Raw genomic sequence first — 15,572 nt, 5'->3', positions numbered from 1 at the left:
ATTAGCATTTTTATTTAGAATACTTTTACAGTAGTTTAAATATTTTTTTATAAACAATTTATCAAAAAAAATAATTATAATTTTTATTTAGAATACTTTAAGTATAATTTAAATATGTATTTTATAAAAAAAAATTAATTAAGCATAACAGTCAGGCTCAAGTATCGCTTATGTCTGACGTGATATCAAGATCTAAGACACTTGGGTTTGCCGTGACCACTAGACTAAAGTCTTTTGGACCTGTTATGACCACCGAATTCAAGTTTGTTGGGACTAGTATTATAACGAGATCCATATCATTTCACTTTGGCATAATTATTAAATCTAAAAAAGTTAAAATATTTTTTAATATTTTTAATATTTTAAAAAAATATTAGCATACTGCAGAGGATAGTACAATATACTAAAATATCTATACCAAAATAAATATCAAGGCCTTATCGGAAGCGTATTCGTGCTTAATGTCTGGACCAAAAAAGGATGGGATTTCTGGGAAAGGTAGGTTCCGCTCCAGCCCCTTGACTGACTTGACGAGCTGCCAATTAGTATCATCACACGCGGCAATAGGTTATGAAAACCAGGGTACACTAGGTGTTTGTCGAGTGTAAAACCATTGCAAATGCACTGCACGCTACCGAGACCATGGTTAGGAGTTTGATAGCCATGTACTAATCCGTTATGAGTCCAAAATCCCATTACAACGTCCATCCAAACATGTTTGGTTAACGTTTTCGAAATCGTATTTTTTTGTATTTAAAATTATTTTTGTGTTTTTTTTTTATCATATTAGAATATTTATTTATTGAGGAAAAGAAGGCTATGACCCCGCAAAACACGCTACGAACATCAAGTCTTTCTTAGGTGCAAGTGCAACAACTTCTGTCCTAAGTGCTTAATAATTATTTCTTTTCCTTAACAGAGGTGAAGGGTCTTTGACACCACTTGAGTTATGGCAAGGAGTAAAACATTAAACAGAGGCTCAAAAAGGATAGCTCGGTCCCGATGTGGAAAGACAAAGAATGTCGACAAAACAAGCGGTCCATTCTCTCACTCCAACAAAATTAATTAACTGTTTATGGCATTTGCCAACATATTGCGTTTGAAGAAATCAATGATAGATCATGAACTTGTCCATTAGCTCATAGAAGAGTCCAGATTGAATTTGGTTGATCATAATGACGATAGTGCCACTGATAATGACATGAAAGAACCAAACCATGATTCCGTCACAGAAGTGATTAGATTATAACCTAAAATAAAAGGATAGAGCAACGAGCTGGAAGCTTTGTATACATGAAATCATCTGGGACATACTGCGAGAAGTCTTGGCAATCCAGAAGATTCTTAAACAATTCGGCATTGGAGACAGATTGGTAGGCCTACCAGCATAGAAATTGCGGGGAGAGAGAGGGGTTGGTGTACTTGGGGGCCACGAGAGAAAAACAGCTATAAATCAAGCAAGAGAATCGAAAAAAAATAGATATAAATACAAAATTTGCTGCATTTTTATCTAAAGTATCTTTCGTTTATTAGCATTTATTAATCATGCTATTGCGTTAATTAACAAAGTTAGAAGAAAAATAAAATGCTTATAATATTTTTTTGGAAAGAGGAGGAGGAGGGAGGGACGGAGGGTAGGGTAGGGTAGGGGAGAGAAAAAAAAAAGGAGGAAGAGGAGACAAAGTTGAGAGACGAGGATGTAGAAGTAATAGGATGTTTGAGGGTGTGGTTGTGATTGTTTTTTAAAGTGATTTTTACTCAGAAAAGTGTGTTAATAATATTTTTTTATTTTTTAAAAATTATTTTTGAGATCAGTACATTAAAATGATTTAAAAACATCAAAAACATATTACTTTAAAATAAAAAAAAAATCAAATTTTTTTAGAAATGCTTTTAAAAAGCACTCCCACGCACCTTATTAAGCAATGGTTGTTGCATCGGTGGAGAAAAGGGAAAAGGAAAGGAGATAGGTGGAGGGAGAAATGAAAGGGAAGGAGAAAGGAGAAAAAGGGAAACTTTTTGGCGATTCAATGTTTTACACGAAATTGAAAGTTTTGAATGAATAAAAGGAAGGTATTTTAAGGTAAAATAGAGCTAGTGATACCTCAACAGTTCAATAACGGTACCCTTAACGCAAGTTATTAACGAATTTAAAAAAAGAAAAGAAAAGGACTTTTTATATAGCTTCTTGAAACCATAATTTACTCATAAAAAAAAAATTACACTAGTCTATACAGCGAAAATAGTAAAAATACGATAAGGCATCTACGTACACATATCACATGCACGGATTAATTTTCTTTTTACACACAAGCCTGAAAATTCATCATATTTCAGAAGGGTCCAGTCGGTCAGAACAATACAAGGTTTCTCGTAAAAGAAATGGATGAATCGGTGCAAGCTCGCTCGCCCAAAATTAAACTCGGTTTATCCGGAAGAAGTCCTGGAATATTTTTCTCCGTACAATGGACACCTTATAAGTAACAGAAAAAGGCCAACTACAACTGGTGGCCATCCAAGTGTCTTCATCAGTATTTTTCCATGGCCAAGACACCAAACCTGCCGTTCCCTTCATGGACCACCACTACAAGATCAAAGTTCGATTTATTCTTCCCTAATGGCCATGGAAAAACACTGGGATGAAAAGAAGCCAGCAACCTGCAAGGGGAAAGGTAAAAAAACGAGCCCTCCCTCCTCTTTTAAATCAAAACATAAGACACAGTAAGTCTGAGAAAAAATTTATGCACTGGGCAAATCAGACACTAAATACTGCCACGCCTTCTTCTAAATAGACGTGCAAGCAGGTCTAACTGTGTTTTTGCAGTCAGCAGCAAAGAAGCACAATAACGGTAGGAAAAAAGGCCTGTTGAAAGATCATTAGCAAGCAAGTCCCGTGAGAGCGTCTACCTGTTTGAAGCACAGCTTGGACAATGGTACAGGATGGAGAATTTGGTGGGGCTTGGCACCGTATACCAAAGTATAAATTCCAAGAGAGTTGTACAATGACAAAGGATGCTAGGTCATGGTCATTGATTATAGTTCTGCTTTAACCCCTAACTGAATTATCTTATAAAGTTCTCGCATGAAAAAGAATGCTAGGTAGAATATTGGATTTTAACTAGAACATTTTCTTCTTGTATGATTGCATTGCACCAGAGATTAGTGCATATTTCAATTTTGAAAGCAAATAAGACAACATTGCATTAGACAGATTTCAATCCAACTTGGAAAGAGAGAATACATGATGCACCCTTCATTAATAACCAACAAAAGCCTAGGACAATTTTAACACAAAAGGACTGAAACAGCAAGAAAGAAGAAAGAAAGAATTGCCACTTGGCAAGGGTGAGAATTCTGCTATCTTACAGCTTCACAAGCAAAACTTGAGAGAAATTAATGACTCAGGATGCAGATATACCATCCCTCTTCAGCAATTCCTACAAAAGCAGATATCAAAAGATTAGTGCATAGCAACCGATGCAATTTCTTCAACCTATTCATCTTTACATCACAACATATACCAGTTTGGTAGCAGCAACTGACAGATATTGTCTTTCTTTTTTCTCACGTCGACAATCTCCACACCAGCTGGAAAAATCGTTTTGATGTTTCTTCAGCTCTCGAAAAACTGAACTGAAAAGTATTAAAAACAGCAAAGAAAAACATTAAGGACAGACAATTCAGCAAACAGCTTGAACTTCCATGCTGCCAAAGCACCAAACCACTAAGAGCAAAATAAGATAAAGTTTGCAGCTCTCATGCAAGAAAGCATTACAACTGTAAACAAAAATTAACTTCCTCTATATTTCTGCTCATCTAAACCATGAAGCGCATTGTCTCATCCTCTAAGCCCCAACATGCGGCATTTAGAGTGTTTGTTTCATACCTCTGATTTCAAGGTTTGCATTTCAATCCCGGTCAATGCAGTAACTGTATTGGGAAGGAATCATGAATGGATGTTAAAAGGAAGCCTGAGAATTAAATTCTCTGAGATTCCATACTAGTTCAAAACTATGTCACCACCGAGACAAAGAAGTTGTACCTAAAGTGGAGCCCTTTTATGCAAAAGAGGGGATGCTAAGTGCAGAACAAAGGAGAGGAAAAAGATACCTTCTGCACCATATAACCAAGTTGACCCGGTGCCCAGAAATTGTCGCTCTTGCACCATGCCGATGGCGACCACGATGAAGAACTGCTTGTCCCGGAATGTGGGCATAATCAAAAACCTCCTATTCAGAATAAGGTGAATAAAAAAACCCAAATCACATACAGCTCTAGTTACCTAAAATTTTTCAGCAATCTAAAATTTCCTGTCATAAGGGAAGAAAAATACCCATTAGAAAAGAAGAAGGCTCTAATTAGTTAAAAATTCCTTTTTACCCTCTATGGGCTCTAGATTAATAAATAAAGTCTCATCCTACTGAGCATCTTGAACAATTCCAGAAAACAAGGAGCACACAACCATTAGCTTAAATAATTGACAGATACTGTTCACACGTAACTTAGAGCTAGATTATAAATAATTGTTGAAATCATAGTTGCTTATTGGATTTGAAGTTTGACCCTATTTCTTTTAAAGAAAAAGGGCACCGTTGACCTGGTAAGCATGCCCTTTTAATTTTCCAAGTTCATATTATTTCCAATTGAGCAATAATAAGTGATAATTTTAAGAAAACTTTGGAAGGAAACTGAAAACTTGAATGAATATCACTACATGTCAGGCCAGCATAATATAGACAAAAGAAAAGGCACTGCCTCGAGTTAATCTGCAGCACTCTGATCCTGAAAATTAAGATACCTCTGATTGGGTTTCTGTATTCACATGTTTATCGCATCGAACACCACGAAAGAACAAATCTCCACCATAAAATTGCTCACCCAAGCAAACATTCAAGGTAACTTCAGAATCATCAACATGAAAACCTGCAAAGAAGGATTTAAGGTAATCAAATAAAAGCAAAGGGAAAAAAAGGGGAGGAGGAGGGGGCAAATTACTCTTTTGATACTAGTGATTGAAAGCTTCTCAAAAGAAAAATAGTGATAGAGAGGCAAAGGCAAAACATTAACTAGCAACTGAGAAACTGAAACCATTTTCAGGAAATAAATGACATCAACAATGATTCAAACAACCAAGTGTCAGCATTGATGTGAGATGTTGGTCCTATCCAACTAACAAGTTCTAAGAATGTGGAAAAAAATTCATGCAGTGCTTTTGGAACAGAAGAATCAAAACAGTGATGAGAAAAGATCCAGGTCTTTGTAACTTCTTTTAGTTCCATTCACTACTGAATGATAAGAGATAGATGTAACAGGCCAGACAAATTATTATTATTCATAGAGACAGATGGCATTATCAAAAGGAAGTTTTAAAGTAAGCACCTACCAAGCTCGATATCCCTATTCACTCCGTATTCAACAACAAAACCATGGTGAGAATCCAGAGTTAATCCACCCACCTCAGGAAAGAAAACTACATAGAAATAAGAGCACCAAAATAAGCTTTTGCTATATTTATAAATGCTAGTTGTGAGTTCTAATTTATAAGCACAGAGACTTATTGAATAGAGATACATCACCTCTAGACATGGGACATATATAGCCATCCATCAACTTGTTAAGCATGGTTTCCAGTCCAAAGTCATCAAGAACAACACCATATTTGTTCATAGTGTTCGGACAAATTATATGGAACCTTTGATCATGCACCCATCTTTCCATGCTTTCTACCTAAGCAATCAAATCGTTGCAAGAAAATGAAAAGACTAAGATTCAAGAAAAAAACATGCTATTTACACACAAAAAAATGACAAGAAGAATAAGATAAAACCTCAGCCATCAACATTTCACAGAACTTTGGCTGAAACATTTCAAATGTATAAACTCCTGGTGTAGGTTCCACCATTATGCTTCTGAAACTCTCTTCTGAGTTCTCACTGATTGCTTTGAGAAATGAAGGAACAAAGAAATTTGCAGCATTCATAGTATACAGCTCCTTATGTCTAGGCTGTGACAAGAATTTCAAATGGTTATAAACTGAAAGTAAAAAAAGGACTGAAAACTAATGTCAGAACATGAAAATCGAAACGGTTCCATGGAGATTAAGATCTCATCTAATTTTGGTAAATAATTTGCCCTTGTCATTCAGTTTATAACCATCAGTCATTCAGCTGTGAGAGAATGGATGTAATGTCAGCTATTATGAAAGCATTTTCCATTTTTTAAAGAGAAGGGTAAGTGTCTACATAAACATTGACATTATAGGCAGTGGGAGAAACTTTTGCACTCAGATAGTGTTCCTGTTAATGAACACAGGTTTATAATAAAAAAGTAATGCTAGGAATGACAAAAATCATAAAATCAGTCTGATGTCGAAAAGACCATAGACAAACATAAAACCTGGTAAATAAGGATACATTAAATATGAGCATAAGACTTCTGAATTGAAAGAAAAAGGAAAAAAAAAAACAGATGAGAGAAAATTGTATTGATAACTAAATAGAATTACAAAAGCAGAGTAAGTCATCCTCCCAAATACATAAGGAAAAGAAATATCATAAAAGAGCAGCCCAATTCTGCTTATCAGCTAAGGGAACTCCCCTAAAAGCACCTGAAGCATAAGACCGAAGAAAAAGGAAAACTATCCTATCCCATGTGCAACAATTGTCTCAAAGTTTACTGCACAATAAAAATTTCATAAATGAAATGTACCTCATAGTTTGATAGAATCTGCTGTCTGTACTTTCGATGCTTTTGAACCTGCCAGTTTGCATCAGAAATCAGTGATAACAGTATGACCATTTAGAAAAGAAAAGGAACAGACATGATAAGACAAATAACTAGAACTAGATAGCTGCATCAAAATTTCTGGCAATGCATTGATTCTCACTGTACTTATAGCAGTTCAGGATGTTGTGAACCTACATGGATACAATCATGTTAAGTTATAATTAAAGATTGATGAAAGAAGATTATCATCTCAACCTTTATTTTACACAATGTTTAAGTATTAGTATGCCCCCAAAAGATGGTTTCTCATCAAAAGAAAAATAAAAATCTCAAAGCTCAACTTCAACCACATCATGATGACTGTAAAATAGAAAGACAAACAAGGTGACATCAAGAAATATCTAGCAGCTTTAAGGTAGTGTTTGGCATTATGATAGTGATTGCTTTTCAAAGTATTTTTCGCTTGAAAATGCATCAATACAATGTTTTTTTGTTTTTAAAAATTTATTTTTAACATCATCATACCAAAACTATCATTAAAAAAACACTAAAAAATTAATTTTAAGAGAAAAAATCATTTTTTTTGAAAAGCAAACAAACAGGGTCTTAATCCAATTCCAACTCATACTTGTAATAATCAACTCTACACATGAAGAAACGGATTATCTCCCAAATTACACAAATAATTTTCTGAAATTCAATTTTCAACATCATGGAAATAAAGAACACGCATTTCCATAGACTATTGGAGAGAGACATGCCATTGAGAAACCGAAAAGAGCCACAAATATAGCAACATTTGTTTATGTTTCCCTAAATCACTTGTAGATAACGAATGAAATCTAAGTATACTTGTGTCGATAAATCCAATTTGTATAAATAATAAAAAAGTGAAGGAGGAGGCATACGCGAGTGTGTTCACCCTGAGGAGAGTAGCGAGTCAGAATGTCACTCAGGAAGTGGACTTTACGATCACGCGGCAAATTGAGCATGTTAGGTGGCAAGTACCGCTCTAGAGAGCTAAAGAGGAGAGGACTGTAATCCAATTGCATGTCCTCGTAGCTCTCCGGGTTGTGCTCCTTGTTCTCGAACGGTATCAGCCTTTGCGTTGACGGCAATTCGACGCCGTTCCCATTCTCCCTCGCTTTTTCAGTCGCGTCATCCGTAGACATTTTTCAAACAATAAATATATGCATATGAATCCGTTGAGAGAGAGGAATTAGGGTTTGTGGATTTGAAGGGGGTGGTTTGTGCTGCAGGTTGCGGTTTGTATTTTTTTGTTGGTTGTTGTGGTCGTCGTCTACCTCCTCCTCCTCCTGGATGACGTGGACTATGGTTGGGGAATCAGTTCGGCCCGGGCCCCCCTTCCAGTTTGACCCGAAAGCTTAAAAATGAAAGAATTTCGATTTGAGTGAGAAGTAACGAGCAAGTGCAGGTTTTGTTTGGGGTTTTGGATAGCGCTCCAGTAAAAACCTGAGGTGCCCGATTGTGACTTTCAGCGGCAAAAAAATCACTTGGTAGTCCCTTCACTGTTACCGTTTAGTCAAATCAATACTTCCACGCATAGTCTGATCATATTTGACCCTCCACTGTCAATGGTTAGTTATGTGATCGAACCTTGTGGGTGACTAGCTTGATAAATTTGACAATAATAAGTTATTTGTAAATATATCGGTCTTTTAGGGTTGAAGTAGGTAGGTGGTCCGTAGTACCATGCGAGCTTTTTTCCAACACAAAAATGATATCAAGAAGATGTAAATATTATAGAAAAAAGAGAAAGACAATGATTTCATGCTCATTAACTTGAATGTGTTTAATACATTAATAATAAAAAATAAAAATAAAATCAATAAAAAATTAATGTTAAGAATATAAAATTATATCTTTATAATATTTCTAAAATGTTTTGGTGATTTTATTTATTAATAAAATAAAAATTAATTGAAAACAAGATAATTGCATGGAAAGAAAAATAAAAAAATATTAATTCCCGATGAATAAAATGACGATGATGAAATTAAAAAGAACATAATTTAAAAGAAATTCACTTGAGTCTGTTCGAGTTATCATATAAGTGAGTTATTAAAAAAATCAAAGGAACCAAACATGGTAATTTTTTATCATTCAGCTTGGGTGAAAAATCAAACTAAATCTACAACCTAGTGGCAGGACCAGGATGACCCCATGAAAAAGCATGCATAATAAAATTATGAAGTTCGATTCTCTTATTAGCATGATATTAAAGGAAAATGTTGAAAAAAATATTAAAAAGAATGAAAAAAAGAGAGGTTAAAGTCAACTCTATTGCACTTGCTAAATTTATAATCCAAGTCATAATATTGAAATAACTCCATGGAATGAATTTTTTTTTTAAAAAAACAATAAATATCAATTTCCAATGAACCTAGTTATAAAAGATTAAATTAAAAATGTTAATTAAAAAATAATAATGTCAAATTCTCAACCAACTAAAACAACTAAGGATAAATTTGAAAAACAAGTCCAAAAAGAAGATCAAAAAGGAGAAATTATAGATTTGAAAATAACAAGGATAGACTTCAACACAAAAATAAAATAAAATTATATCATATTGGATAAAATTATGATACGGATGATGAATATGGATTACAACATAAAAAGCAAATATGAAAAAAAAATGTCAAGTTCCTGGCCACCAAAATAATTAAGAATAAATATGAAAAAAGCCAATTCAACAAAAAAAAGGTCAAAAATAAAAAATGTGGATTTGAAAATAACAATTATCAAATTTGATACAAAAATAAAATAAAGCTATATTATAATGGATAAAATTAAAAAAATAATTTTAATTAAAAAATAATAAAAATAACAATCAAAAGAATAAGAATTAGATTTGATAACCAAGTGTCAAATGATGAAATTAAAAAAAAATTATTTAATAAAAAAAATTAAAAATCAAATACATTGCAATAAAAAAACAATAACCTAGTTTAATTCAGTAAGAAAATAAATCACACTTCTTGGGTTTTTTTTTGTGTGCAGTGGCCAGCATGTTTCTATAAAAAGGGAGATATAAGAGAAGAAAAAAATAAAAAACACGAGATCAAAGCTCAATTACCAATCTTTTAGTGGCACACACCCCATCGTCATAACGAGAGCAACGAGGCGCATCGAATACCACCACATAAGGCAATGTTAGGAGCTTTTATGGTATTGCACATGTCACCCAAAGGACATGGTTTTTTTATTTATTTAAATAGTATTTTATATATGTTAAAATATCAAATCATCCTCATCCCATCTAAAAATAAAAAAGATACCGGAATAAAATGTCAAAAGTGCCTTTGTATCCAAAGCAAAAAAAAGTTTAATTCAGATAAGTATTTAAGTCATTGTGTTGTATGAAAAGCCTAAAATATCATCTGACCAGAGCAAAATGTTTTTTTCTTTTCTTTTCAAGGGTAATTTAATAATTATAATTAGCAACAGGGAAGTGAGAAGACTTATTAGTCTCCCACGTTCTTGCGATAACTAATTGATTCCATAGAAAAGATTTTTTACTTCTAAAACAAAGTAAAACGGATTTTCCCTTCACTGTCAAAATAATAATTTTACCGTGCAAATTCATGGTAAAATACGAATGTACACATAGTGAAATGCCGGGCCCTCCTAATTGTTTTTTTTCCTTTGTTGCTGTGATGACGTGTAAAGAGTTTAGCTTGACCATGCATCACAGGTAAAATTATAGTAGATATTTTTATAGAATTTTCTTTCCAGCTAGTGTACCTTAAATTGATTGTCCATAAATTCGATTTTAATCTTTACGGGTACCGTAAAATTGAGAATTTTAGGCAATTTGTGGGTTTGCTAGGGTTGCTCAGCTTGGATTTTAAATGTTTCTCTTTTACCTGGGGTAATAGGTGGAGAGGGGGTGGTAATATTCGAGAAAGGCTCGATAGGTATCTCAAATTCTTCCATTTTTTATACTATAGTATATATTGTATATTAGAAAGCTAAAATAACACCACACAGTTTAAACCCAAAATCATCTGCTTAGATTTATTTATGATTTTTGAACTTCTCGTTGCATAAACTATAATATAATTTTGTGTTCTATAAAAACAAGTCAACAAAGAGTTGCTTGATATTATTTTATCATTCATTTACAATATGATTTGATTACATTAAAGAACTCCATTTATAAAATATTTTTGAATAAATTTTTAACTAAAAAATAATAAATCTCACTTTTAATTTGTTCTTAAATATTCTATTAATCATATTAAAAAAAAAATGTTTATAATGTTGGCTGATGATTGTGGTGCGGTGGTTCATTCTCAGGTCATGCTATTTCTCTCTTGCAGCCAAAAAACAAATAATCATCAACGTGTAATTCAATGTGGTACCATGCTGTCCACTTTGAGACACTATTAAGGGCAATCTGGTAAACATCTAACAAAAACAAATCCAGCTAAAGGGGCTGTTTGGTATCCCCGCATGTTCCGTGTCCAACTCCCTCTCCAAAAGCTCAGTGCGGATCCCCCGAGGTAAAACAAAGCCTCCACTCTCGCACTCGTTCGTGTTATAATCCAACCTAACCAAAAAACAGAGAGAGAGAGAGAGCAAATCGAAAAAACCTTAGCAGACCGCGAAAGCCATTTTTCTCGTAGGCGTCGAAAACCAAACACCCCCTCCCCCCTCTCTCTCGATCTAATCATTATTTATCGAAGTGATGGCCTGTGCAAGCTTTGTAAAGCTTAACGCAGCGTCGTCTTCATGGACGGGCCAAAAGTCATCTTTCGGGAAGCGATCTCCGGGATCGTCAACTCGCCGAGTCTCCTTCTCGATCCGCGCCAGCTCTTACAGTGACGAGCTCGTCCAAACTGCTGTTAGTTCCATCTTTATTTTTTTCTTTTAAATTTAGATATGTTTTTTACATCGTTGATGCTTGGTCGTATCTGCTGGTTGACAATTCGAATATCTGTTCGAACTTGCCTATAATTAGATTGCTTGGAATATTTCTATTCTTATGTTTATTAAGCTTCTGTTGAATTCAGGCATCATAAATAATTTGTTTTTGGTCTTGATTGTTGAATTAATTATATTTTTTAATACATGTTTTTGCTTTTTAAAATGTAATTATTTATATATTTGCATGTATATGTTAATGATTTTTGTCATTTATTCCTTTCAATATTTTCGGTTCTGTATGTTGCTTCAGTATTTGTATTTATTTTTACTCAGAATGGAAGGAGAAGTAAACCAAAAAGAAAAGAAAGAATTGTGACATCATTTGTTTTATTTACTTGGTTTATTCTGCGAAACTGAATTTGGCTTCTTGCTTGATGGTGTAGAAACTCATTGCATCACCTGGTCGTGGTATCCTTGCCATAGATGAATCAAATGCAACTTGTGGGAAGAGGTTGGCATCTATTGGCTTGGATAACACTGAAACCAACCGACAAGCATACAGACAACTTCTACTGACCACTCCTGGCCTTGGTGAATACATTTCCGGTGCCATTCTCTTCGAGGAGACACTATACCAGTCTACAACTGATGGAAGGAAGTTCGTGGATTGCCTGCGTGATGAGAACATTGTACCTGGCATCAAAGTTGACAAGGTACACGGTCAAAAGAACGTGCAAAATATAAATCATGTATCCGAAGGATTTAATCTTACTTCGTTTTTACTTTTATAACGAGCTTATATGTGTGTGGTCATGCATCTTTTTATTGTTTCAGGGTTTAGTTCCCCTGCCAGGATCAAACAATGAGTCTTGGTGCCAAGGTTTGGATGGATTGGCCTCAAGGTCTGCTGAATATTACAAGCAAGGCGCACGTTTTGCTAAGTGGTAAGTCTGTTTTAGTGCTCTCTTACCTTGTTGTGCCTTTGTTTATCCATTTAATTTGTCTACTACGTCAACAGCATTCTATATGCCTCATGTTTTATTGTTGCATGATCACATGGAATATCCAGGAGGACTGTTGTCAGCATTCCTTGTGGCCCTTCTGCTCTGGCTGTCAAGGAAGCTGCATGGGGACTTGCACGATATGCTGCCATTTCTCAGGTATTCTTTCATTTACATGGCACATTACTCACTGACATCTCAAAACTGTTTGCAACGTTGTCTTTTTTTCTTTTAAATATTCTTTTCTTTTGTGGGAGAGGTAGGGGTAGTTTGTGGCTTTGGTGATTAATGCTACTCAGAATTAGTTCCAGGTGATTAGCAATTTGGAATGTTGGTGGGAACTCTACCCAGAAAAATTTGTTGACTTTTCTTTCTACTTAGGGCCTGTTTGTGTTTGGGATAGTGGTAACGGTTGCGATTCAAAGTGTTTTTCACTTATAAATGCATCAAAGTAATATTTTTTTATTTTAAAAAATTATTTTTTGATATCAGCACATCAAAACGACCTGAAAACATAAAAAAAAATAATTTTTAGCCAAAAAACAAACAAATTTTAAAATTTAAGGGAACGCGGTTTGCACGGTGTTCCCAAACAAGCTCTTAAGTAGGCAATGTCATGTCCTTATCAAGTTAAACTATATCCACTCCTCATTTTAAAACTATATAATTTGAATTTTTGAGGTGCATTGTTATCCTTGTTGATGATAAATTTTATGTGCAGGATAATGGTCTTGTGCCCATAGTTGAGCCTGAGATTCTGCTTGATGGGGACCATCCAATTGACAGGACCCTTGAAGTTGCTGAGAATGTCTGGGCAGAAGTCTTTTACTACTTGGCTGAAAACAATGTTGTGTTTGAGGGCATCCTACTTAAGCCTAGCATGGTAACGCCAGGGGCGGAACACAAGGAGAAGGCTTCCCCAGATACCATAGCCAAATATACACTCACAATGCTTAAAAGGAGAGTACCTCCTGCAGTTCCTGGCATCATGGTACGAATGCTGGAACCCTATTTTCATCAGGAATCTAAAATGATATACGTTATTTCTTGTATACTTCGGTCCCCTCTTCTTACCATGTGAAATTGAATCGTTAAGGTCTTAAATGCCTAGCATACATCCTATTACAAGGACCGGGCTTATAAATTGAATGCTGATTGACCCAATCACTATTCACACTTTGGTCTAGAATGTTGCCAAGTGTCCTTTGCAAGAGATTTTAAACTTCTGCTGGTGAAAGGAGACGAATACTGAATTCTTGAAAATTGGATCCAATTTATTGCGGTAAACATGTTGATTTGAGATGGTAAAACTCTAAAAGATAGTGAAGTTCGCTGTGCAATTCTCTGTATACAGTCTATTTGAATCTTTGTTGAGTCATTGACAATGATTTAAGAGTTGTTTGACATGCATGCTGCTTCTGTTTACTTTTCAGTTTCTGTCGGGAGGACAATCTGAAGTGCAAGCAACGCTCAATCTCAATGCAATGAACCAAAGCCCCAACCCGTGGCATGTTTCCTTCTCATATGCACGTGCACTGCAGAACACCGTGCTCAAGACATGGCAGGGACGCCCTGAGAACGTGGAAGCTGCTCAGAAATCACTTTTGGTGCGTGCCAAGGCTAACTCGCTGGCCCAGCTTGGTAGATATTCCGCTGAGGGTGAAAGCGAGGAAGCTAAGAAGGGAATGTTCGTAAAGGGCTACACCTACTGAGCAGCATTAACCAAACTAGCTTGTGGGTTCCAATTAGTGTGTAATCTGCGATTTTCATCGTTCCTTTTTGTGTGCTAGCTATGCAAGCTGAGAAATTGCAACATTAGAGGATCAGCTTCTTTGTTTCTTTCTCCTTTGTGGTTAACACACCGTGTGAAAGGAGAACTTTTACAAACTTTGATCAAGGAGGTGGGTTCGGTGAGAGGAAGAATATCCATGGACCCTAGAGACTCTTCTTGTTCGTTTCCATAAATGCAGCCCATCTCGTTTCCTCCCTGGGTGAGTTATCAGTGTGTTTGTATTTCAACGTTAAGAATTAAATGCTACCAATTGCTTTTCTTTCTTATCCTTCTTTTCAAATTAGACACCGTTCAAAATTTGATTTTTTTTTTTTTTTGCTAAAATTAAGTACGGTTTGTACTTTTTAGATCGTTTTAATGTGCTGGTATTAAAAATAATTTTTAAAAAATAAAAAAACATCATTGACATGCATTTCAGCATGAAAAGTTATTTACGAAACATGCTCTAAATCAAATAGTTCATTTTTGTTTGCGAATAGGCTTCCCTTATTTGAATTTATGCTATTTTCAATAATACTAAATATTGGGGGGGAAAAACGACAATAAAAAACTTCGATAATGCAATGTACCGTTGTATTACCTAGATTTTTTTATTAACTGGGTAGGTCAAGGAAAAAAAAAACAAAACACAACAGATCAGGTTCATGATAGTATGTTATTATATAATAAAAAAAAACAAAACGATCCGGCGATTTTCACCTAGTTAGTGCGTTGACCAATTCAGTCAAGAGATAAATATGTTATCAAATAATTAAAATGATATATTAACCCTTTTCACAGTTAAACTCGCCCAGTTTGTCTTTTTTTGGGTTGATAAAAGTTTTACACCGTCCCATTTTTTAATATCATTTACGGGAATAAGTTTTATAAAGCTACCATTTAAAATAAAAAATTGATGAATTCGTAAAAAAGCTTCATAAATAAATATTAATTTTTCCTGGCCTGTGTGTTATAGGCCTAAACTGTGCCTGTAAAACAAGTCTCTTGCGGATAGAGAAGCACTCTAATACTTAAGTTGATATTTAAGTTTTTATCAAGTGATAAACAAATAAAAATTCAAAAAGATAAAAAGTGGGGTTTTTTATATGTAGATAAGAGATGTTTGCTCTATATCTCGTGTTTTTTATACAAAAAAAGAAGTCTAGAGGTAAGTGTTAAAACCC

General features: G+C 34.7%; 2 protein-coding genes across 4 annotated transcripts; one reads left to right on the top strand and one right to left on the bottom strand.

Annotated features, from left to right (window-relative positions):
• Window positions 1-3,175: 3,175 nt before the first annotated feature.
• Window positions 3,176-8,185, bottom strand: LOC133704278 (2-oxoglutarate and iron-dependent oxygenase domain-containing protein CP2-like). Of its 3 annotated transcripts, none has more exons than XM_062129061.1 (9): window positions 7,635-8,183; window positions 6,709-6,756; window positions 5,828-6,004; window positions 5,577-5,727; window positions 5,384-5,470; window positions 4,799-4,923; window positions 4,111-4,229; window positions 3,522-3,633; window positions 3,176-3,437 (listed from the first exon to the last, which is right to left on the bottom strand). In XM_062129061.1, exons 1-9 carry the CDS (start codon window positions 7,896-7,898, stop codon window positions 3,402-3,404), a joined length of 1,119 nt encoding a protein of 372 aa, XP_061985045.1. In that variant the 5' UTR covers window positions 7,899-8,183; the 3' UTR covers window positions 3,176-3,401. The 3 variants fall into 3 exon arrangements, with proteins under 3 accessions (XP_061985045.1, XP_061985046.1, XP_061985047.1); XM_062129063.1 differs by lacking the exon at window positions 3,176-3,437 and adding an exon at window positions 3,887-3,930 and having other exon boundaries at window positions 7,635-8,184; XM_062129062.1 differs by lacking the exon at window positions 5,384-5,470 and having other exon boundaries at window positions 7,635-8,185.
• A 3,034-nt stretch (window positions 8,186-11,219) lies between these two features.
• Window positions 11,220-14,675, top strand: LOC133705595 (fructose-bisphosphate aldolase 3, chloroplastic). The gene is made up of 6 exons (XM_062130884.1): window positions 11,220-11,593; window positions 12,060-12,329; window positions 12,451-12,560; window positions 12,686-12,776; window positions 13,339-13,608; window positions 14,051-14,675. The coding sequence occupies exons 1-6, from the start codon at window positions 11,438-11,440 to the stop codon at window positions 14,327-14,329; spliced, it is 1,176 nt and encodes a 391-aa protein (XP_061986868.1). The 5' UTR covers window positions 11,220-11,437; the 3' UTR covers window positions 14,330-14,675.
• Window positions 14,676-15,572: the final 897 nt, after the last annotated feature.

The sequence above is a fragment of the Populus nigra genome, chromosome 10, assembly GCF_951802175.1.
Source record: "Populus nigra chromosome 10, ddPopNigr1.1, whole genome shotgun sequence".
Lineage (NCBI taxonomy): Eukaryota > Viridiplantae > Streptophyta > Magnoliopsida > Malpighiales > Salicaceae > Populus > Populus nigra.
Note: the sequence above shows the minus strand (reverse complement) of the source record. Positions and strands in the feature narration are given on the sequence as shown.